Source organism: Terrapene carolina, unplaced genomic scaffold (genome assembly GCF_002925995.2).
Source record: "Terrapene carolina triunguis isolate 2854851 unplaced genomic scaffold, T_m_triunguis-2.0 Scaffold62, whole genome shotgun sequence".
NCBI lineage: Eukaryota > Metazoa > Chordata > Testudines > Emydidae > Terrapene > Terrapene triunguis.
Window position 1 is genome coordinate 936,280 of NW_020664413.1, and position 22,471 is coordinate 958,750.

The following is a 22,471-nucleotide window of genomic DNA, read 5'->3' on the forward strand; positions in this document are numbered from 1 at the left end:
ATCTGGAGGCAGCACTCGGCCCTTTCGGGTGGGTGGGGGGCAGGGAGGACGAGCGCCTTGCTGTATAGGGAACAATGGTGAACTCTACAGGGGTGCTCTGAGCACCAACCAGTCCCTTTGCCAAAAGGGGTGTGCCGGCTTCGCAGGAGATACGGGCAGCCTGGCCTAGTGCCCGGGGGAAGGACACGCTACAACACCCCCAAAGGGAATCAGCCCCTAAGCCAGCTGGGCTCTGCCCACAACAGAGCGAACAGAACACACCGACCCTGGGGCCGCGGTGGTGCTCAGAACCAATGACCCGGCGGAGGAGATGCTGCAGCCAATGGAGACGCACACGGGGTGTGTGGGTGGGTGGAACGGGGGGTAAGCTGCTGCGTGTAGCAAGCACAGATCTCTTAGGGAAGTGATGGCCACAGAGCAGCCAGCTGGCCCCAAAACCTCACACAGAAGGGCAGATGGTCCCGGCTGGCCCAGGGCCTGGTGTGTGTGTTTCTGATGATGGCACCGGATGACCAATGTGACAAGACCCATCCCTGCCCAGCCCCAAGCAGGCGGCACACGCCTCCGGGGGCAGCTGGTTACCTCGGGGTTTGTTCAAGTAATATTTCAGCTCCCACTGGGCCGTGAGGATGTTGAAGTAGCGCGGCTGCTCAAAGAAGCGCAGGTACCGCATGGAGATCCGGGTCGGGAACACCCGCTCAAACTGCCCGCGCCGAGCAAACTCGTCCTCGGTCTCCACCAGCACCCGCACGTCGTCCGGGGTCAGGATGTCCAGGACGGAGGAGTAGAAATCCTGCAGCCGAGAGCGCCCCAGGGTCAGGAAGAGCTAGAGATTCCCACTCCCCTCCCTACTGCTCAGCCCCACAGTGCTTTTCACCCCGGGATCACAGTGCACTTGACTGCGGATGTCCCTTGAGCAACAGACAGGTATTAAGGAGGGGGAAACTGAGGCACAGAGGTTACCTGCAGAATCCCAAAGGAAGCATGGCGAGCTGGGGACAGAGTCCCAATCCCCAAGGCCCGGGTTAAACCTTCCCAATGGACATGAGACCCCAAGTAGCACAGCCCACAGGAGACCAGCCCATGATGTGCCACAGGCACAGGAGAGGAGGGCGCGAGGGGCACCAGTGCCCGAGGCCCCCCGTCATGGCAGGGCAATGCTGACGTGAGATACACCCAGATGAACCTGGCAAGTGACCCACACGCTGCAGAGGAAGGAGACAAACCCCCAAGGTCCCTGCCAGTATGAGCTGTGGGAAAATTCCCTCCCCACCCCACATACGGCAATCAGCGAGACCCTGGGCATGTGAGCCAGAGCCAGCCAGCCACACACCCGAAAGAGAGAGAATGCTCGTGCCACCTCAGAGCCCTGCCCCTCCCCGCCCGATGGCCTGTCTCCAGCCGTGGCTATCCCAATGCTTCAGAGGCAGGAGATTTAAAAAGCTCCCAGAATACATTGCAGGGAAACATCCCTTCCTGACCCCTGCTGCTGGCTGACTCAAACCCTGAAGCATGAGTGTTAGGAACATCAGATACAAACCAGAAACAACCTCCAGGGCTGTTGAGCCCTGCCCCCACCATCACAAGCCACCCCTTCATACAATTGCCCTCATAGATTTGTCCTGCTCTCTCCTAAAACCAATTCATTGGTGGTCAGGGCGCCTGTCAGACAGCTCTCCCCCAGTGAGATGTCAGGATGTAACCACTGCAAACGTATCGCAAGTGGCATGAAAACAACTGCGGAGGAAACTGGGCTGGTCAATTTTTAGGCAAATGAAGGGTGAAAACCAGAAGTTCCCAATAGGAAGCAGCATTTGACAAACTAGACTGACACCCGATTGCCCCAGTCAGAGGGGATGCAGCGTGAAAAGGAGAAACAGCAGGGGACTGAAATACGGGAACACGCCACAGGGCCAGCTCGTCGGGGGGGGCAAGACAGAAGCAGCTGCGGCGAGTGCTGGGGAAGAGACACGCCTCACACCTGATCAGGTAGCTTCTGTGTCAAGTAATACGCTCGCTTCATCTTCTCTGCCGTGAACTGCTCCGGGGCCGACTTCGGCTTCTCCTTCGTGGTGCTGGTTAGACTAAACAAAGGAGATGTGCCATCAGTATTTCCCCACCCAAGGGCGAGCTCGGCCAAGTCGGCACTTAGATCAGCAAGGAGACGCCCTGGGTAACACGCTGCCCTTCCTCAGCCTCTCCAAGCGAGTTCCGGGACACTGGGGAGCACTGAACAGCAGCAGCAGCTTAAGGGCACCCAGCGGCCTGTCCCAGGAAGTAAAAACCACCTGAAAGGGCAGGGAGAAGTTGGGGAGGAAAGGGAACGGCTGGCTATGGAAAGCAGCCAGACCTGGGTTAACACTTGATCTGTAGTGCTCAGTTTTGGGCCTCCTCAGAGAGGGGGCACATCCAGCAGCCCAGCTCCCTCCCTAGCTCTGGGCGAAGGGCCAGCGACCGACTGACTCACCTCACCAGCGAGGGATTCCACGCACCCCCCGGCTCAGAAGTTCTAACAAAGCACGTGGCCCGGTGGGATTTGAACAGCGAAGGAGGAGAAACACTGAGTATGAACAGAAATGCCAGGAACCTGCTACGTAACTCTTACAATTCGCTGCTGTGAGGAAGTGGGACTGTTCCTAATGTTTCCTCTGAATACTGTGTGGGTGCCTCAGTTTCCCCTATGCATTTCTTAAGTCTCTAGGTGGTGGGGGAAGGCCAGTGCGCATAAATCACTGACACTCTGTCTCCCTGGCAACAAATGGCCAGGGCCCCTTCCCCCCTGCAAGGAAATAGCTAAAGGTGAACAAAGGGATCAGGTGACCTTCTGGCCCAGGAAAGAGACAAAGCCAAGAGAAGGAGGGACTGGAGGGGTTTCAGAGTTGGAGCTACCTGGGGACTAGGAGTGAGGGCAGACGGGGGTGTCTGGCTCTCTGAACCCCATAATGGACCCGGCTGAGGGGTCCCGTTTGCCGCTGTACCTACAAGCTCTGTTTTAGACCGTGTTCCTGTCATCTAATAAACCTCTGTTTTATTGGCTGGCTGAGAGTCACGTCTGACTGCGAAGTGGGGGGTGCAGGACCCTGTGGTTTCCCCAGGGCCCTGCCTGGGCGGACTCGCTCTGGGAAGCGCACGGAGGGGCATAGGCTGAATGCTCCCAGGAGAGACCCAGGAGGTGAAGCCATGTGAGCTTCTTGCCATGAAGACAGTTTGCTCTGAGGGAGAGGAGGCTCCCCAAAGTCCTGACTGGCTTTGTGGGGAGCAGTTCCAGAGCATCGCCCGGGGACTCTGTGACAGCTATTAACAGCAGTGACATGAAACATTTACAGGGGCTTTTTGCTACCGATGTTGGGAGATGCGCTGCTGCTCCTGCAATAGTCAAACGCTGCATTTAGCAAGGTACAGAATGTATTGTGAACAGCCACCAGTATGCAAGAAATTGGCCCTGTTTTCGCTCTGGCTGGCCCATGGCAGTGGGAGTGTGGGGGCACAGTGGGCACATGAAGGTGCCTCACAAAGCAGCTGGCAGAAAGAAGAGTTGGGACTAAATTTGATCCCCCTCCTTGGCTGTTCACCCCGGTTACGTCTGGAGGCAGGGATCGAAGAGCAGGCAGCACTCTCCTCCCACCTCCTTCCCCTTTAATAAAAGCCAAAGGGAAGTGGCTGCAGATCTGTAAGAAAGCACCTGGACCATCTCAGACACACGAGCAGCCAGTGACTGGGTGACAGTCCCTGAACACAGACTGGAGGCGGCATATTCAGAGGTGCAGGGAAAGTGACGAATAGAAGAGGCTCCTGCAAACTGAACAAGGCACAACTGCCCGTGTGAACTTGCAGTTACAGCCACAACTGCCTGTTTTGTACAGACACTTTAACACCTGGCCCTGTGCCCACTGGTAGCCATTTCCAGGGACAACAGGCTCCAGACGGGCCAGAGGTACGGCCAATGCCCTGGATCATCTCCCCTCCTTGATGTCCTTCCGTGGTCGCAAGAGCGCTCAGACACAGCAAGGAACCTCCCCCGCCCAGCCAGGAAGAGGAACCGTTGAATGGTGACAGCACCGAGAACGGCCCATCCTCTCCGACGGACGGATCTACAGATCAGGCCCCGGATGCACTGAACCTGGTCGCGCTGCAGCTAGCGGGAACACAGGGCAACTGCAAGGGGTTGACTAAAATCTATTTACAATGGAAACGCCTGCCAGGAGATCTAGTGGGTAGCTACACACCGGGTGGCTCCAGCGATAGGAGTTCCCAGCTAACGGAGCGTGCTGGAGCCGGCGCTCTCCAGGCTACCCCCGCTGGTTAAGATCAGGGCAGATGCAGGCCACGTTCCCATGGGTCAGCCTAGGGATGCCAACTTTGTAACATTTGAAAACCAGACACTCCAGCAGGAGTGTCAGAACCTCCCCCGCCCCTTCCTCCAAGGCCCTGCCCCTCCCCCAAGGCCCCGCCCCCATTCACTCCTCTTCTCCCCTCCCCCCCGTCACTCGCTGCTTTTCCCAACCACCTCCCCTCTGCCCGGGTCCAGAGGGACTGGCCTGCGGAGCTGGGCTGGGAGCTGAGAATGGGCTAGTGCAGGTGAGGAGCCAGCGCCTCCCCCAATCACAGTAACCAGACTTTGGGTGTTGACCGGACACTGTTAGATCCCCTTTTCCATCAGACTTTACGGTCACAAACTGGGCACCTGGGAACCCTAGGTCAGCCTTGCTTTAGACTGTCAGCATAGCTTGGAGCCTCTGGGTGGGGAGGGAAGGGGGGGAATGCCATGGAGCATCTGCAGCCGGGTATGTCCGTCCCAGGAAGGAAGAGGCCACACAGCCAGGCCCTTCTCAAGCCTTGCCCTGACCTGATGGTGGAGCTGCTGGCGCTCCCGGAGCCCGATGCCACGTCGTCCACATTGGGAAGAACAAAGCCAGCCAGGTTGAGGAGATCCCGGATCATCTGGCCCTTGATGCTCACGTCCAGCGGCGAATTGGAATGGAGGCTGTGAGGAAATCGAACGGACCTGTCCGAGCTCCGGGCTAGAGGCTCCAGCAGCCCTGCCCGCCTCCCCCCGCTGGAGAGCCATTCATGGGGCCTGTTTGGGTTCAGTTTGATTTAATGCTGGGGACTAGCGCCCCCGCTCCATGGAGCAAGGGACAGCACAGGCAGCCTCACTGCCTTGAACTAATGAGCCTCAACCCGCCCTAGACAAAGTACTGCCTGGTCAGCCTTGGCGTTTCTCTGCTGAGGACGCTGACCAAGGGGGAGGACTGGTGCCCAGGCATGCGTTAAAAACTGGAACCACCAATTCCTTTCCCTGGTGCCAGCGGGCAGCCGCGAGCCAGTTGTAACTTTCGCTTCTGCCATCTGGAACGTAGGAACTGCCGAGCCACCTCTGACCCACTGCTTCATCTAGCCCCGTCTCCTACTTCAGGATGCATCAGCAAAAGCCACGCCGGTCATGCTGAGCTGGGTGCAGGGAATTCCTTCGGGACCCAACGGACAGACGCTCAGCTCAGAGCGGGAGGCTCATCTCTTCCCCAGCTGCACGCAGCGGAGGCATTCTGCTCACCATGACCTAGACATCTACGCTCACCAGGTCTAACTAGGCCCCAGCCTTGTTGCCCTGCCCTGGAGGTATGAGACGCAACCCTGCTCCGGTCCCTTGCAGCATCTCAAACAACGCGGTGCCTTTCTTGGAGAGGCGGATTAGGAAAGGGGAGGGCAGGGTGCTCACACTTAAAGTACGGATGGGTCAGCATCACGACCAGGGCACGTCTCCAGTTGCAGAGGTTTAGGACCCCAGTCAGGAGTGAGCACCCCAGTTCTGATGCGGCGATTGGCTCGCCCAACCCCAGTGCCAGGGCACCAGAGAAAGCTGCCAGGACCGAGAACACCCAGGAAGTCCATGCGCCGTACGATCTCCCTTCGGCAGGACAGAATCGTGCTCCCACAACACGAAGCAGGGTTTGGCAAATGGCCACGTGCGGCTTTGATCGCAGACAGGGGCACGGGGCTAGCTAGGGACAGAGCGAGGCAGGGGAACGCCAGCGGCCTACCTGGGGGAGATGTTCACTTCCAAGATCCAAGGCTTGAGGTTCTCGTCCAGCATGACATCGAAGCCGAAGAGCTCGTGGCAGCAGGACGGACGCCGCACGTACATTTTCACCAGGCTGTTCACGTACGGCTCGGACCTGACGGCAGGGGAGCAGACGCTGGGTTTCGGACGGGTAGGCCACCGAGCCTTGACGCCACTCGCACGTCCCCGCTGCTGGTGTTACTCCCCCGGCGTTTCAACGCACTCGTGGGGAGCGGAATTAATACCAGGCCAGCCCTGTGTGGAGCAGCAGCGCAGCACGCTACCACGCCTGGGCTGAAGTCAGGTCCCCAGTGACCCCCCCAGAGCAGATGTACAAGAAGCCACTTCCAGGCCCAGGCTGGGAGGATCTGCTTTAAGAATAAGATCCCAATCCTGCACGAGAGAACCTTTCTCCCACCCAGAGAGGGGTCAGGGAAGCTGAGCAGCGAAACGAAGCACTCAAGGCCTCGTCCCCTGCTGTGCACACAAAGTCACTACTCACACACAGGCTTCTCTCCACTCAGCGCATGGCGCGAAGGGCCCCGTGCCTTCCAGCAGGTGCCATGGAGAGGAGAAAACACACCCACCCGAGAACCAGGCCTGACAGATTTGCTGCAGGAAGCAGAGAGAGGCGGGATCTAAACTTCCCAAAGGGCGGCCTGGATCCAATCGGCGGGTCCGGCCCCATCGCTAGATGGCCATTGATCTCTGGCTGCTATTGTGGCTTCGAGGACCGAGCTGGATGAAGGGAGGAAGCGAGACAGCCAGGAGACGGGGGCTTTCGAGCACAGCGGGGTCAGGGATTGGCTGCAAACAGCCCCAGCTGCTGTGGCCTCTCCTGCAGAGAGAGGCTGGGAGGGGCCCCAGGACTCACGCAATGATTGTTTTGATAACAATGTCCCTGATCTTCTCCCAGATGGCCTCGCTGTTCACCCCCTTTTGGCTCAGGTAGCTCCAGAGTGCTTTCAGTGCCCTGTGGAGACAGAAAGCGAGGTCACCGGATCCGGCCCTGCCTCCCAGCAGCCCCAGCGCATCAGAGGCTATAGGGAGCTGCTTCCCTGCTCTGCGGCTAGCTAGGTCCCACCCCCTGGCGGGGCACCTTACCAGGAACCAATCAATTTGGGGCAGCTGGGGGAAGGGCCAGCACCCCCTTCCCAGAACGAGAGCCCCACCCCCTCCCCTTCCCGCAGGCAGCTGCCCTCCGACTCTGGCTGCTGCTCTCGCTGGGCGCGACTGAAGAACTGACGAGAGCTACGTTGGGCAACAGACTCAGACGTGTGCCACGCTCTTAGCGGGACGCCCCAAAGCAGCCACTTGACGGGGTGTCCCCTGCTGGACCAGGTCCCGCACAAAACTCCCTCCAGGATTCCTTCCCGAGGCAGCTACCAAGCTCCAGCCAGATTCCAAGACCAGACATTTCTGAGCCGAAGCAGCTTCCGCAAGGCTGTAGGGGTGAGGGAAACAGGAGCCCCCGGGGGGGGGTGGAGAGTCCCACACCGCACCCAGCAGGGCAGGAAGCAGACCAGGCCACCCGGACACTCAGCCAGGGGCCCTCAAGCTCTGGTCAATGACAGCCCCATTGGCAGGGGGCCAGGAACTCAAAGGCTACGGCACGCGGAGTAGGAGGGAAGGGTCCAGTCGCCTTCATCTTTAACATGGGAACGGCAGGTCGCAAGGCTGCATCTCTTGGGCTGGGCAGGCAAGTGGCATCACGCACCACTGATCTGTAATACTCCGAAGGGTCTCAGACCCCAGTGCCTGTACCCAGACAGGAACAGCATGGCACCCTGGGAACTAGTCACCGGGGGGGCACCGCTGTATGGCGGAGGAGAGCAGCCAACGGACACATCGGAGAACACCCACCGGCAGAACAACCCTCCCCCCACTTTGGGGTGCAGCCCTGCTCGGAAGGGATTAGAAAGAGCTCCCCAGGGCTGCTCCCTGTGCAGTCAGGCAGCGGTGGCAAAGTAACATGAGCCCGGCAGAGCCAGCAGAGCGACGAGAGGGAGGGGCTGGGTCTCCATGAGCCCGGCAGAGCCACAGAGCAACTGGAGGGGCAGTTGGAGCCTCATGCATCAGAATTGTTAAGCAAGTTCCAATGGCACAGCCAAATTCTGCCCCCAGAAATACACCCACTCCCCAAAACACTCTGTCCTACCTCTGTACCCCAAATTGTGGGAGCTGGGAGTGGAGAGGTTAATGAGGACAGAGTCTGAAGACAGCAGGGTTGCACAGAGGTCGATTAGGCAGAAAACGACTGGCAGAATCTTTTCTATAGGGGATGATCCATGAGCCAGACAGAACCCAGCATGAGTCTCAGATTCCAGGGAGAGTTAGTCGGGGTGGCAGCGAGAAAGATGTTGTTATACGGTGTCAATGGTGCCATTCTGAGGGAGGCGTCGCAGAGCAGGAGGGAAAGGGAAGCGCTCTGGAGCAGCAGCAGAGCAGAGCGTCGCTCGGTGGGGCAGGCGTCTTTTAGTGAGTTGCGTGGCACATGTGATCCGAGCCGGACTCAGGAGACCCAGGTTCTATTCGCAGCTCCACCAGTGACCCCCCTCTAACCTTGGCCAACCCGCTTGCCCACTCCCTGCCTCAGTTTCCCCACCTACAACAGGGATGCTGCTGCCGCACCCTGACAAAGCGCTCTGAGCTCCGTGCACAGAAGTAGGATATAAATGCTACTAGCAGCACAATACCGCACAGTGAAGCCGAGGGTAGCGAAGGGAAGCTGCCAATGCCAGGCGCCGCCCCGCCAGCCCCTACCATTTGTGCCCCTGACAAGCAGTCTCGTCCGAGTTGGATTTGTACTCCGTGTTCTTCTTGTTCACGCTGTAGTTGGTCAGGTGCATGAACTTGTTGCTGAGGCTCTTCATGGAGGAGGAATATCTGGGCCGGGGAGAAGGACAAGGAACAGCCAATCGGATACTGAGCCCGGGCCTGCCGAGAGGCGCGGGGCTGGGAGCTCCATTCCAATGCCAGCTCCAACACAATTTCGCTGCCTCCCATTTCCCGGCCTCCCTCCCAGGAGAGCACACAAACGGCTCTTATGCCCACCGCCGCGGGGCACAGGAGAACATCGTCTCCGATGGCCCCAAGCACCCGCCGTTGTGATCGCTCTGCTGCATATGGGGCAGCCAGCATCCCCCTCCCAGAATCGAACCCATCAACACAAGCTGCGTCTCGCTATGGGAGCGGCTAACACACCGTGAGCGCTGTGTCGAGAGGCTTCCGCCTGCTGAGCCCATCACAGCCACCCCCCTGCAGACAACGCTCCCCCCGGGGGACCTACTTGCAGCTGGCAAAGCGCACTAATCCGTCTTTGAACAAGTAGATCCTGAGGGGATCGTAGCAAGTGACGTAAACATAAATCCTCAGGTCAAACTTGCTCCCGCCAATGAGGTAGGGCTTGTGCAAGTATCTGCAAAGAACAAGAGAGCCAGGTGAGCGGGATCAACTCTGTATGGCACGGGGAGAGGGGTGGGGGGGCCCTTCCCTGGACGTGGCTACAGGAGACACAGCATCTCAGTGCTGGGAGAAGGCCTGGCACCAGCACAGAGCATCAGCAGCTGGTGGGTGCAGCACTAAGAATCACTGCCAGAATAATGCAATTAGAGGACTGAGCTTTCCACGATGGAGACCCTGCAGCAGTCCCCTGGCTTCCCTTCTGAGCCCGGTTTCGAACCAATCTGCCTTAAAATAAATCCACTTTACACGAGCTCTCTGACTACTGGAGGAGGCAGCAGGGAGGTTAATTGCACAAGGCATTGAGGAGATATAAGAGCTTAGGGAAGGAGACGTTTTTCACACTTGTAAGCCGGGGAATGTTGCAAAGAGCTATCTCTGACACAGAGCAGGCTGCAAACTCCCAGCTCAGTTTGGGGAGGAATGCTGGGGGGGAATTTTCCATCAGAAATGCCCTTTTTGCAAAAATCAAAATTTTCCAGGGGAAAAATTTCAATTTTGCTCTAAAGTTTTGATCTTCCATTGGAAAAAAATTGAAACCATGGCTCTCCAGCTGGAAGGTTCTGGTCAATTTCAATTTCTGCGGGGAGGGGGGGTGACAGTGAAATTGACCAGGCCCTTCCAGGCAGGCAGCCAGCTGAAGGATTCTATTTTGGTTCTCCTGGATTTTTCTGGCAATCCCTTCCTGTGAAAAATTTCACATTTTTGAATTTTCATCCCAACTTGGGATGGAAAATTTTTTAAAACCATGAAAGTTTTTGCTGGAACAAATTTCCGTTTTCCAGCCAGTTCCATTTCAGCCTCACGGGGAAGTTTCTGAGTGATTTGCCTGCAGAATTCACAGCTTTGCTGGCTGGAGCAGAAAGCCACCAGGACTACACTACAACAGATCTGTATTTCACAGGGGGAGAGCTGAAGTTGGAGCTTCTGCCCGACAGATCACCTGAGGCTGGTGCTGGAAGAAATGATTTCAGTGTATGCCACAAACTGTTTCCTCCAAGTATGTTTCTGGAAGAAGCTCTGCACCCTGTGGCCCTGTTCTCTAACTACAGGACAGAGCCATTGAACGATGGGCAGGAGGACACAGCTTCCAACAGTGGTGTTAATTCTTCAGTAGGAATAAAGGTTTCCTGAGCTATGTAGGAAAGACTGGAAGTCTGGCAAGAGACCACCTGGCTTAACCAGGAGCTCTTCAATGATCTAAAAATCAAAAAGAGAGTCCTACAAAAAGTGGAAACTAGGTCAAATGACAAAGGCTGAATATAAACAAATAACACAAATATGTAGAGACAAAATTAGAAAGGCAAGGCACAAAACGGAGAACAAACTAGCTAGAGACAAAGAGAAACAAGAAAACAATCTACAAATACATTAGAAGACGACCGAGGGCAGGGTAGGCCCGTTACTCAATGAGGGGAGAAAATAACAAAAAAACGTGGAAATGGCAGAGGTGCTTAATGAGTTCTTTGTTTCGGTTTTCACCAAGAAGGTTGGTGGCGATTGGACGTCTAACCAGTGAATGCCAGTGAAAATGAGGTAGGATCAGAGGCTAAAATAGGGAAAGAACAAGTTAAAAATTACTTAGAAAAGTTAGATGTCTTCCAATCACCATAACGTGATGAAATGCATCCTAGAATACTCCAGGAGCTGACTGAGGAGATATCTGAGCCATTAGCGATTATCTTTGAGAAGTCATGGAAGATGGGAGAGATTCCAGAGGAATGGAAAAGGGCAAATCTAGTGCCCATCTATAAAAAGAGAAATAAGGACAACCCAGGGAATTACAGACCAGTCAGCTTAACTTCTGTACCCAGAAAGATAATGGAGCAAATAATTAAGCAATCAATTTGCAAACATGTAGAAGATAATGAGGTGATAAGTAACAGTCAGTATGGATTTGTCAAGAACAAATCGTGTCAGACCAACCTGCTTTCTTTGACAGAGTAACAAGCCTTGTGGATAGGGGGGAAGCAGTAGACGTGGTTTATCTTGACTTTAGTAAAGCTTTTGATATTGTCTCGCATGACCTTCTCATAAACAAACTAGGGAAATGCAACCTAGATGGAGCGATTATAATGTGGGTGCATAACTGGTTGGAAAACCGTTCCCAGAGAGTCGTTATCAGTGGTTCACGGTCAGGCTGGAAGGGCATAACCAGTGGGGTCCCACAGAGATCAGTTCTGGGTCCAGTTCTGTTCAATATCTTCATCAATGATTTAGATAATGGCATAGAGAGTTCACTTATAAAGTTTGCGGACAATACCAAGCTGGGAGGAGTTGCAAGTGCTTTGGAGGATAGGATTAAAATTCAAAATGATCTGGACAAACCGGAGAAATGGTCTGAAGTCAATAGGATGAAATTCAATAAGGACAAATGCAAAGTCCTCCACGTAGGAAGGAACAATCAGTTGCACACATACAGAATGGGCAATGACTGCCTAGGAAGGAGTACTGCGGAAAGGGATCTGGGGGTCAGAGTGGACCATGAGCTAAATATGAGTCAACAGTGTCACACTGTTGCAAAACAAGGGAACATCATTCTGGGCTGTATTAGCAGGAGTGTTGCAAGATATGAGAAGATAGCAGCTGGCCGAGTTCCTCACAGCACCCTGCCTGCGGAGCCAGGTTAGGAGGCACAGGATGGGGGTTGGGGGGAGTGAGGCACATGGGGCTGCTAGAGGGTCACAGACTGGGGTTCAGAAGGGCTGGGGGGGCCAGACGGGGCCGCAGGCTCAGGAGCTAGTGGGGTGCCAGCATTGAGCCAGGGCCACATGGGGACAGGGGCAGATGTGCCTGACTGAAGGGGAGAGGCTAGGGGTCAGCCAGGGTCTGCATGGGGGAGGCTCCCCAACTCCCTAAAAATCCCCTTCCCCTAAAAAAACTTGTTCTATACTCCTCCCACCCACCCCCAAGAGTCCTTCAGGTTCACTCCCAGGCTCCTCTCTCCCTCAGCTCCTCCATTACCCCCGACTCCCCCAGGTCTTTGCATTGCTTCGGGGGGGGGGGGGGAAATACAGTTTTAATGAATTATTACTCAGAGTTCTGTATTAATAAGCCTAGTAAGGAATCTATTTGTCAAAAAAAATTCTGGAATCTTTTCTGTCGTCTGTATTGTGCGGACAGGTTTGAAATGACCAAAATAACTAAAACTGGCATGATTATAGTGTGTTATTCTGACAAATAAAATATGCAGAATTTGAAAATCTTGTGCGCAGAACTGTTAATGTTTTGGCGCAGAATTCCCTCGGGAGTGTCTGTTTGCAACCTGTTCTTAGTGCAGGACGCTTGGAAAGGCCCAACTCACCTCTGCACCAGCAGCGGCCTCCTCTTGGGCAGCTGGCTCCATTTGTGGATGACCTGGATGCCAATGCCTCTGGCCGACGCCGGCTGGAAAAACACACACCAGAGGGCATCAGTTTATCTGGCTGTAGTGGCAGCAGGGTAAGTCACTTGGCCCCACTTGGTTCTTACTGGTTTCACGATCCACTTCTGGCGGCTACCGCTCTCCTCCCAGGCCTTCCTCAGCAGCTTGATGTCCTGGGGCAGGATGAAGGACTGGGGGAAGAAGTTAAACTCCTTCTTGCCAAAACGAGCCTGCATCTTCGACAGGTTGCGCCACAGACGATCCTTCCTCCCGATTTGAAATGAGCCAGGGAAGTGGTTTAACTGGGAGAGAACCGAACAAACAGCAGTAAGGAGGTGTCCTTCTGCGGCCACATCCCAGCCTTCCCCCTCCACACTGCCCCTAGGCATGGCGTACCCTCCCTCCCTCTCCTTCAAGCCCACCCCCCGAGCGAGGCCAGCATGAACTAACCATCTCATGCTGCTCTTTGGCTGGCACTTCAAGGGCTAAAAATACTGTATCTACTTGGACGAGGCCTCTCCTGGTGATGGGTCTGTCTATGGTGCAAAGCATTATGTGCAGCTATGGCAACTGAGCTGGTAGCAGCCCAGAGCCTGACCAGACATTTATCCACATTCGTAGCTTCCCTTCTCTCTCGGTATTTGTCCAGTCCGCACAGGGTGGTATCTGGATCCAACTCAGGCTCACCCCATAGAAGCTAGAACCCCACAAGCCTCATTGCAAACACAGCACTGAGCCAATGTGAACAGAGGGGCTTGGTGTCAAAGGGGGCGGGGGTCAGTGCAGGAGACTTGCACCTCTGCAGCCCTGGGTTCAAATCCCGGATTCAGCCACAAGACCGAGGTGAGTTTGGAGATTTCACCCAACAAGGATCAGACTAGATGTGCATGGTACATAGTAAAACAGGTCCCCCTTGCTCTACACGTACCTCCCCTCAAACACGCACCCCACTCGCATCTTCCTCCACTACCCTTCGCCTAGCGCCAGTGGCAAGGATCTCGGAGCACAGCTGTTACAGAGGGAGCTCCTGGCTGCGTTAGGTCTGTCGGGATTCCCTTCTCCTCTCCCAGGAAGAGCAGCACGTATTACTGCAGGAGTTTGGGGGAAGTGGTCTCGATACTGCACACCGTAAGGGTACCATCCTGGCCGAGTTCCTCGGCCCGTAGCGATGGGTATCCAAGGAAGTGCGCGCAGCTCAGCTAGATGGCACCGCATGCACAAAACCCCAACGCTTTCATACCTTCTGATGCTCCTTGATGGCTCGGAAGCCAGGTGACTTCATGTGATGGCCCCAGCAGCCCAACCAGTCACTGTTTTCTGGAGGAGATGAGACAAAATTGGGGACCAAGTTCACCACCAGCCCAGATTTCAGCTTAAAGAAGGATGCGCGATCCTCCTCCTCAGCTCACCCCCGAGGGGCCCAGCCAGTGCCAGCAGGAAGCAGGCATGCATGCTACTGACACCCCTCCGGCTCTGCCAAGCCAACCTGTTGGCTAGGCTCCAGCTTTTCTAGGTGGCTCGTTTCCCTGTGAAGCTATCACTGGTGTGGAACATCCTGCACCTCTCAGCTTCAAAGCACCATACACACATTAGTGAATTAATTCCCACAGCAAGCCAGGGAGGCAGACACCTAACCAGACCCCTTTTTACCGATGGGGAAACCGAGGCAGAGAGGTTAGTATCCTGCCCAAAGCTAACAGGAGGCAGTGGGAGAATACAGGACTTGGCTCCCTCTCCACTATACTACAGCGCTTCTTTGCTGGCATCTTGTTATACTCCCTATGCATGGGGCTGAGGACAGACGTCCTGACACAAGTAGGAGCCCAGCGGCTAGACTGGTCAAAGCCTGGCAGGACACACTCTAGGGGAAAAGATGGGCTGAATGATAGAGGGCAGCTTCTCCCTGCCCCCTCATTTCAGACTTGCATGCCAGCAGAAGCTCCGTGTTCATGTGTTACACCCAAATAACCAGACACGACCGCTTCCCCTTCCCCAGCGCGCAGAGGGGACGAACCGCTGAGCTAGGAGGTGCAGCAGCACCGCTGGGTTTTCAATTGCGGGAGCCATTTCAAAGTTTTCACGAACGCAACAGCAGCAGCTAGAGGCAGGCTCCGCGCAAGCTGCCCTGCGGCTCCGCTGATGCTAGTCCCGCTCTGCTCCCCACACACAGCTCTGCCCATGTCCCTCGGCCCTGACTCACAACCGCGTATCCAGCCCTGCGCATGTCAAGCAGAAACAGCTAGCGAAGCCATCCTCTGCAAAGACCTTCGCAGCGCGGGCGACGTGCCTGAGGGACTAGGCCGAGACCATGACGTGTCTTCTACAGCCACCTAACCGAATTCTAGTCTCCAGCAGCGAAAAGGCCAACACAGGCCCAGAGCAGAACTGCCCTCGGTTTCCCCCTTTGTGGGCAGCAGGATGAGACGCCTTCCCCTCCAGGCTGGCAGAGGGAGCTCACCACGGTCCCCCAGCCTCAGGGCCTGCCAACTCAGCCGACTTACTCTTGCTGACTTTGAAGTGGGACCTGCCGATGGTTTGCTTCACGATGTTGGGGGTGACGGTGCTCATTTTCCATCGCAGCAGCTTCCTCTGCTCCCAGGGGAGCTTCTCCACTGGCAGGGAAGGAAGTGATTGCAAGCGTCAGGGACGAGGGAAAACACAAGAGCTAACCTTTCTGTAGCCCCTTCTGTCCTGAAGGAACCCAGATGCCTTTACAAGCTTATACTGATGGGTGAATCGGGGCCAGCTGATTGATAGTCTGGGAGGAAAGGTAAAGAAGAGCTCTGTGCTCAGCTCAGACCACTTAAAGCTCAAGCAGGTCAAGTTATTATAGGAGGGCACAGAATGGAGGGAGATTACTGAAGGGAATCGAGTGGGTAGAGCACCACCCAGCAGGGCTCGGTCCCTTCCGTCAAACGGACCAATCCATCTAGTGCCGGAGACCCTCGTAGCAAAGTGCCCCGGGAAGGCTGCAGACAGCTTCTCCATGTTCTTAAGCCCACTACAGCCCTTGGAACCTTCCAAGCAGGAGATGGGCTGCCAGTTACCCCAGAGCTCTGCCCACCAGTGTGTGTAACACCTGCTCTCTTCCCGTTGGCTAACACTCTCGGACGGGGTGGCCAACCTGAGCCTGAGAAGGAGCCAGATTTACCAACGTACATTGCCAAAGAGCCACAGTAATAAGTCAGCAGCCCCCCATCGGCTCCCCACCCTCCAGCCTCTCCTCCTCTCCCCCATGCCTCCCGCCTGCCATGATCAGCTGTTTTGTATGCGCAGGAGGCTCTGGGGGGTAGGGGGAGGGCACAGCATGTTCGGGGGAAGGGGCGGGGGCTTTGGGGGAAGGGGTGGAGTGGGGGCAGAGCAGGGGGTTGAGCAGTGAGCATCCCCCGGCACATTGGAAAGTTGGTGTCTGTAGCTCCAGCCCCAGAGTCAGAACCTATGCAAGGAGCCGCATATTAATCTCTGCAGAGCCGCATGGGGCTCCGGAGCCCCAGGCTGGCCACCCGCTCTAGGGACTGCGATCTCACCACTGACCGGCCAGTATTCTGGATCAGCAGCCTCTGGAAGCTGGAAACGTCAGATCTTCAGAGAAAGGAGCAAGACCCCCTTGAATGACATTAACTCTGCAAAGGGGGAGAGCTGTATTCTTGGCACCACCCCGAGGGCTCCCCCTCTCCAACCTCACCGCAGCCATTTCCAACCCCTTTGGGTATTTTAACCGTGCGTGCCTGTTTGCCTCAATAACATGGGGCAGGGAGTTCCACAGGTTAATTCTTAAAGGAGGTGGGGGTGGCCATTTTAGTTCGTTCCTTTAATTTCACAGAGAGGGTTACTTGTTCTTTTACCACGGGATGAGAAGGGAGCACCCAGCCTGCATTACCGTTTCCAACAGTCACTCCAGCACACCGCGACTTCCTGTTCCTTCCACCTCCTGCCCCTTTCTGCTCTCGGCACTCAGAGGCGCTCAAACCCAGCTCACCTTTCTCGTCCCGAGTACTGAAGTAGATGGTTGGAGGCACGGTGGGGAATAAACTGCATATGAGAGCTGGTTTGAGGATCCGCTCTTGGGCCTCAAGCGGCTGGGTCAAACACTCAAGACAATTCCTGGAAAAATAAGGGAGGGAGGGTGAGGAGGCTGGGCTGTTTTGAGACCAGAGACGAGGCACTGACAACAGGTCCAGAGAAACGGGCAGCCTGCCAGGAAGCCAGACCCCAGTACAGCTCCCCGGCAGCCTCTCTCAACACCAGCTCCCTGCAGTTCACCCCCATGGGCTCAGAGACTCTGCGATGCAACAGGCATCAGGAAGGGATCTAAGGCCCTGAGGCCGGTCAGGGACAGGCTGAGCAGATCAGCTTCTGCTCCAGGGCAGCAAGGGAGCCTAGCCTGGCTGCTAGAAAGGGAAGGGTCAGGTGGAACTCCATTGTCCTGACTGGAGGGGGAAGCTACCCAAAGTGACCTGCAGTCCCTAGATCTGCCCCTTTCCAGCTGCCAGTACGGGACAAAGCCAGCCCTCCCAATCAGCCAACCGCAGGGAAGTGACGCTCGCGTTACCTGGAGCGCAAGGCCCAGTTTAGCCGCACAGGCGGTGTCAGAGCAAACGTCCCTCTCCCTGCCAGGGGGCCATTTCCGAGGGCTTAGAGGAAGGCGCCGGCTCCATGACGTAGTCATTCCCTGCTGCAGGAGCCCAGGGGCCAAGCAGGGCCAGGCACGTGGGCCGTTTGTGACATTCAGACTGGTCCACTAGACGCTGGAGCAAGGTGCCTCGCAAGCCCAGCTCCTTGGCCAGAGGCCAGGCAGCTGTCAGAGAGCCGCAACTAAGTCCAGCTGGGGCAAATCCCAACCTGCGCCCAGGAGTAATGAAGGGATGGGAGCGAACTGAAGACAGGGGCTTTACCCTGCGGCTAGCGAACGGGTGTTTCTCGTTGAAGGTATTTGCAGACTGGTCCATACGGGGGACAGAAAGCCCTCGTCTCCAATCAGCTGCCTTCGATTTGAAAGCCGGTCACTACATGTACTCTGTATCCTAAACCAAAATGGCTCCCCTCTGCCAAGGAGTCAAGCGTCTGCCTGAGACGCCAACCCCTCTGCTGGAGCAACTCACCTGGAAATTAGAGCCACAGAGCCGTTGGGCGATAAGCCTGTGACGGAGGAGCTGTCCGACTCGCCTGGAGCAGGAGGAGAGACTACATTAGACAAGGACTGGGGTCTCCCAGGGATGTTGTTGGAGATGAGGGAAAGAGTCTGAAAACCAAGGGCCACCAATGCTCTTCACAGCCTCCCTCGCCACCCCCAAGCGATCGCAGGAAACTGGCCAGGTGGATACTCACAGGAGTTTCAAAGGAACCCTGTTCAATGCCCCACAGGGCCCTGGAACTACACCCAGCCACAAACCAGTTCTAATTCTGGGGCAGAGAATCTGAAATACAGCTGACACACTCTGCACCCACATACAACACAGTGACAGGATTAGACTATATCTTGTACAATGGATGTCATGTAAGGTGTCAATGGAAAAGTTACGGTTTGCTGAACAGGATTATCCTATTTGTATGCATGTATCATTTTTGTATCTGAAGTGATGAATGCTGACTATGTGCACGTATTTAGGTGTTTGCTCCTGGGTAACACCCACAAGGGGGGTTGCATTCAGCCTAGCCAGCACATTGTGAATGGACTATCCGAAGTTAATGGCTCATCAGCAAAGACAAGGGGCCCTGAAAAGGCTTAGCCTCACCTGATAACTCCATTTTGGTACCTGTACTTTTCCGCAAAATGGGCTGGCAGCTTGGCTTTAAACAAAGGGGTTCCTGCCATATGGAATAAGCTATAAAAGGGGGAAATGACATCACCGGGGGCCTCTCTCCCCACACCACACCCGGAAACAGCTGAGGAACAAAGACGCAACTGGGGGAAGTGCTGGTCCCAGACAGGAAAGAAGGAAGCCTGCCTACGTATGAAACCTTGGTGGACTTTTATACTATCTGACAGGGTGAGACACTGCTTAATTCAAATCCTATTTAGTATATTAGGCTTAGATTGTGTTTGTGTTTATTTGCTAGGTAATCAGCCTTGATCTGTTTGCTAGCCCTTATAATCCCTATAATCTCTCTTTCTATACTTAATAAACCGGTTTTATATTTTAGGTAAAACAGTGTGGTTTGAGTGAAGTGCTTGGGGGAAAAATCTCAGCTCAGGAACAAGAGCTGGTGCATGTCCACTTCCTTTGTAGAAGTGGCGAGCTGGGTAATAACTCAGACACTGGTCAGGCTTTTGACCAGGGCACAACGGTACAGCTCCGGGGTCCTAGGCTGGGAGCTGGGGGTAATCTGGCTCGAGCCTCACTCTATTGTCAGTTCTTGAGTGGCTGAGAAGCCTTCATGCACCTGCAGCTGGTGTGTCCCGCCTGTGTGAGTACAACTCCTGGAGGGGACTGCAGCTTGTCACGGCATCATGGGGTGAGAGGGAGCCCAGGCTGGTGAAACAGAGGGCTCAGTGGGGGGGAACTGGGTCAGACATTCCTGAGGAGCCATGGCCTCGCTCACACCCAGCTCGCCACATCCCAGACGAGCGTCCTCAGCCGGCTCGTTTGGAAAGCGAGGAGAGCACCACTGGTTAAGGGAAACCAGCATATGTAACTCCATTTTGTGTTTCAGGCCCACTATTAGTTAGAAGCAAGCATTCCATGTACTAGGAGGGAGAAGGGGAGGCATCTGGACACAAGAAGATAAGGGCAGCAGTTGAGAAACAAGCTAGCCGCATGCCTAAGCAGCTGCAGCATTAGGCAGCACGGGCAGCATGCCTAGAGGGGATAGGTGGTAGATAAGGGAAAAGTTTATTGGCTATGACTTACGATGCACGAGGACAGCATGCTTTGCTAAAAAGTATATAATCTCTGTGTAACCTGCATTCTGGGTCCCCTCCTGACTAGCAGGGGGGCACCACACTCGAGTGTAATAAACCTGTTACCTCTGTAATTCTCTGCAGTTGTGGATTTGGTTCTTGTGCCTCAGCCTAGACTCGAACTGCGTGTGACCTATAGGTATAATTCGCAACACACTCACCAATCCCCAGTCACGCCCGCACCCCCCCCCCAGCTCTCCTCGGGACAGCCGCACTAACCCTCCTCTTCCTCCTCATCCTGACTGCAGCTGTCTTCCAAGCCATCCGGAAGCTCTTCCTCTGCATCAGCTTCGGGCTCCCCAGGGTCGAGCAGGGGCAGGTTGACGGCCGCCCTGGAACACAAGGAATTCAACGAAGAGTAAAGTCCATCCATGCAGCAGCACGCGTGGCTCGTCTCCATCACAGCACCACGGAGGCATCTCAGCAGCCCTCGAGAAGGATCTCCGCCGCATGCCTGGGCTGATGTATATTACATCAAGGCAGGGGCGGCTAGAGCGTGACACCTGGGGCTGTATGGCTGCCCCCTCTATCTTTGCTACACAGCTCCCCAGGGCACCTACAAGACTCAGATGAGGGGGGGGACACAGGGGCAGCTCTTCAAGAGACATTTCGGGAGCCAAGATACCTGTTGTGACAGGACACCCCATATTCCTCATAGAAATATGGCTCTGATATGAATATGGCATAAGTAAGATGTACTTTATGCCAGATGGCTCATGTAAGGTATCATTGGAAAGGTTCTGATTCACTGAATGTGATTATCCAATTCATGTGCCTGTATCATTGCTGTCTCTGAAGTTAGGAATGACTACGTATCTGTATTCCAGATGTGCTACTCTGGTGACACCCACAACTAGCCCTTCAGGTACAACAATGGAAAAGCCAGACAAGGCTGATGGCCCATCAGCAAAGACAATGGACTGAAAGGGATTAGTGTTCCTGTGGACAAACAGCCTGCGGGTAATGGCTGCTACGACCCTGCAGAGACATGGGACTGAGTCACCTGGTACTGGACACACCCCTTGGTATGCTGGTGTTTTCCCACTGGGAGACAAAGGGCTCCCACCATACACAAGAGCTATATAAGGCAGGGGAGAGACACCATCGTGGTTCTCCCCTGCCTCCCTGCCCAAAGAGACACTGGGGACACCTGGAAACAAGAACTGAACGGGGGGGAGAAGAGCTGAGCCCAGGCTGGGAGGGCGTCCAGCTTGGGAGTGAAAACCTCTGAAGTTCCAAGCTACAGGCCAGTGCTGCTGGCTTTCGAGGCTCTCTGCAATCTGCCTAATTCACCATTTAGGGGGAGAAATTACATTTTGTAACCGGTTTCTTTGTGACTCAAGCTTAGTTTGCGTGTTTGTTTTATTTGCTTAGTAATCTGCTTTCTTCTGTTTGCTCTCTCTTCTAATCACTTAAAATCTGCCTTTGATAGTTAATATATTTGTTTGGTTTATTATTAAACCCAGTTTGTGCCATTTCTAACGGGGGGCGGGGGGGGGGCAAGAAGTTGTGCACACCTCTCTTCACAGTGAGGCAGAGGGCGAATATTTAGAGTTTGCGCTGTGGAGCTTTTTCTATACAGCGCAAGACAATATCCCTTCGGGTCTGCACTCCGAGGGAGGTGGGCACCTGAGTGCTGGGGCAAGTCCTTAAGCTGAGTCTTCCCAGAGCTGATCTCAGTGTCTGGGTCTCTCTGCAGCAGGGTGTGGCCCAGCCTGTGTGTGCGGCTAGAGGAGGCTTAAGAGCCTGGCTCAGCAAGACAGGTTAAAGGGAGCCCAGGCTGGCAGAACAGGCGGGTTCAGTGGTATCCCAGTACATCAGGTGGCACCTTAAAGGGGGGCAACTGGTCACACTTGTACCTTGGTCATGCTGGAGGGCAACAGGCTTTTAAAACCCATTCTGCGTGACACGTAGGGAACTCCTTTTGCTAACTGTGGGCCATGACACCCGGGCACACCGTGGGGGACACGCCTGGGATTATTTATTGTCCTTCTCTCTAGCCCCAGCACTCTGGAGATTCAACTCAATTCCACCTCTTCCCCCACAGACATTCAAATCCCTTCCTGCTCCGCATCGTCTCCTGGCATCCTCTCGCTCGGAAACAGAGCCCCTTCCCCTGAATCTCAAGGGCTGCTGGGTACCACAACCTTGCTCTGGGAGATCTTCCTCTCCCCCTCACATTCCTCACTTGCGGTCCAACCCCCTCCCTCCGGGCCCCCCATGTCACCTCCATGCTCGCACAAGGCCAGCTCAGTCCCTAGGGAAGGTTTGGTCTGCTGCACTGCACACACCAACCTGGATCCTTTGCGACTGCAGGAGCAGCCCGAGTGGAAGAGCTGGGTCTGAAACTGGCTGTGCTTTTCCAGGGACGGGTGAGCGCTGCCACTTCAGAACCAGGCTGGCACTGAGACACGTGCTCGGTTCTCAGACACGTTTCAGCACCAGTGTCCTGAGAACTAAGCAAACAGCTCCAGGAACCCCCTTATTGCAGCAAAGACAGGCAAAAGGCCCTGACTGCAGAGGCTGAACATCCTCCGCACACGGGAAGCGGAGTGAGCCTGGCAGATCACTGGGGAAGCGAGATAATTGCAGACAGATCACAGGGGAAGCTGCAAAGGGAGCGAGGTCCCTTTGATCTCGATTTAGTCACGAAGCTTTACCCAATACCTGACAGCTCACCTGC

The 22,471-nt window shown here is 55.2% G+C and overlaps 1 protein-coding gene across 1 annotated transcript in view; it reads right to left on the reverse strand.

Annotated features, from left to right (window-relative positions):
* The window catches only part of TTLL4 (tubulin tyrosine ligase like 4), a 28,943-nt gene that overhangs the window by 4,340 nt on the left and 2,132 nt on the right, over nucleotides 1–22,471 (reverse strand). The window contains exons 2-15 of the mRNA XM_026647358.1: nucleotides 20,008–20,120; nucleotides 17,990–18,053; nucleotides 16,867–16,991; nucleotides 15,389–15,499; nucleotides 14,128–14,204; nucleotides 12,995–13,189; nucleotides 12,828–12,910; nucleotides 9,351–9,479; nucleotides 8,825–8,947; nucleotides 6,936–7,034; nucleotides 6,042–6,176; nucleotides 4,847–4,984; nucleotides 1,982–2,084; nucleotides 583–793 (exon numbers count right to left, since the gene is read on the reverse strand). Of these exons, the coding sequence (XP_026503143.1) occupies nucleotides 583–793; nucleotides 1,982–2,084; nucleotides 4,847–4,984; nucleotides 6,042–6,176; nucleotides 6,936–7,034; nucleotides 8,825–8,947; nucleotides 9,351–9,479; nucleotides 12,828–12,910; nucleotides 12,995–13,189; nucleotides 14,128–14,204; nucleotides 15,389–15,499; nucleotides 16,867–16,991; nucleotides 17,990–18,053; nucleotides 20,008–20,120 (1,706 nt within the window). The remainder of the gene's footprint in view (nucleotides 1–582; nucleotides 794–1,981; nucleotides 2,085–4,846; nucleotides 4,985–6,041; nucleotides 6,177–6,935; nucleotides 7,035–8,824; nucleotides 8,948–9,350; nucleotides 9,480–12,827; nucleotides 12,911–12,994; nucleotides 13,190–14,127; nucleotides 14,205–15,388; nucleotides 15,500–16,866; nucleotides 16,992–17,989; nucleotides 18,054–20,007; nucleotides 20,121–22,471) is intronic.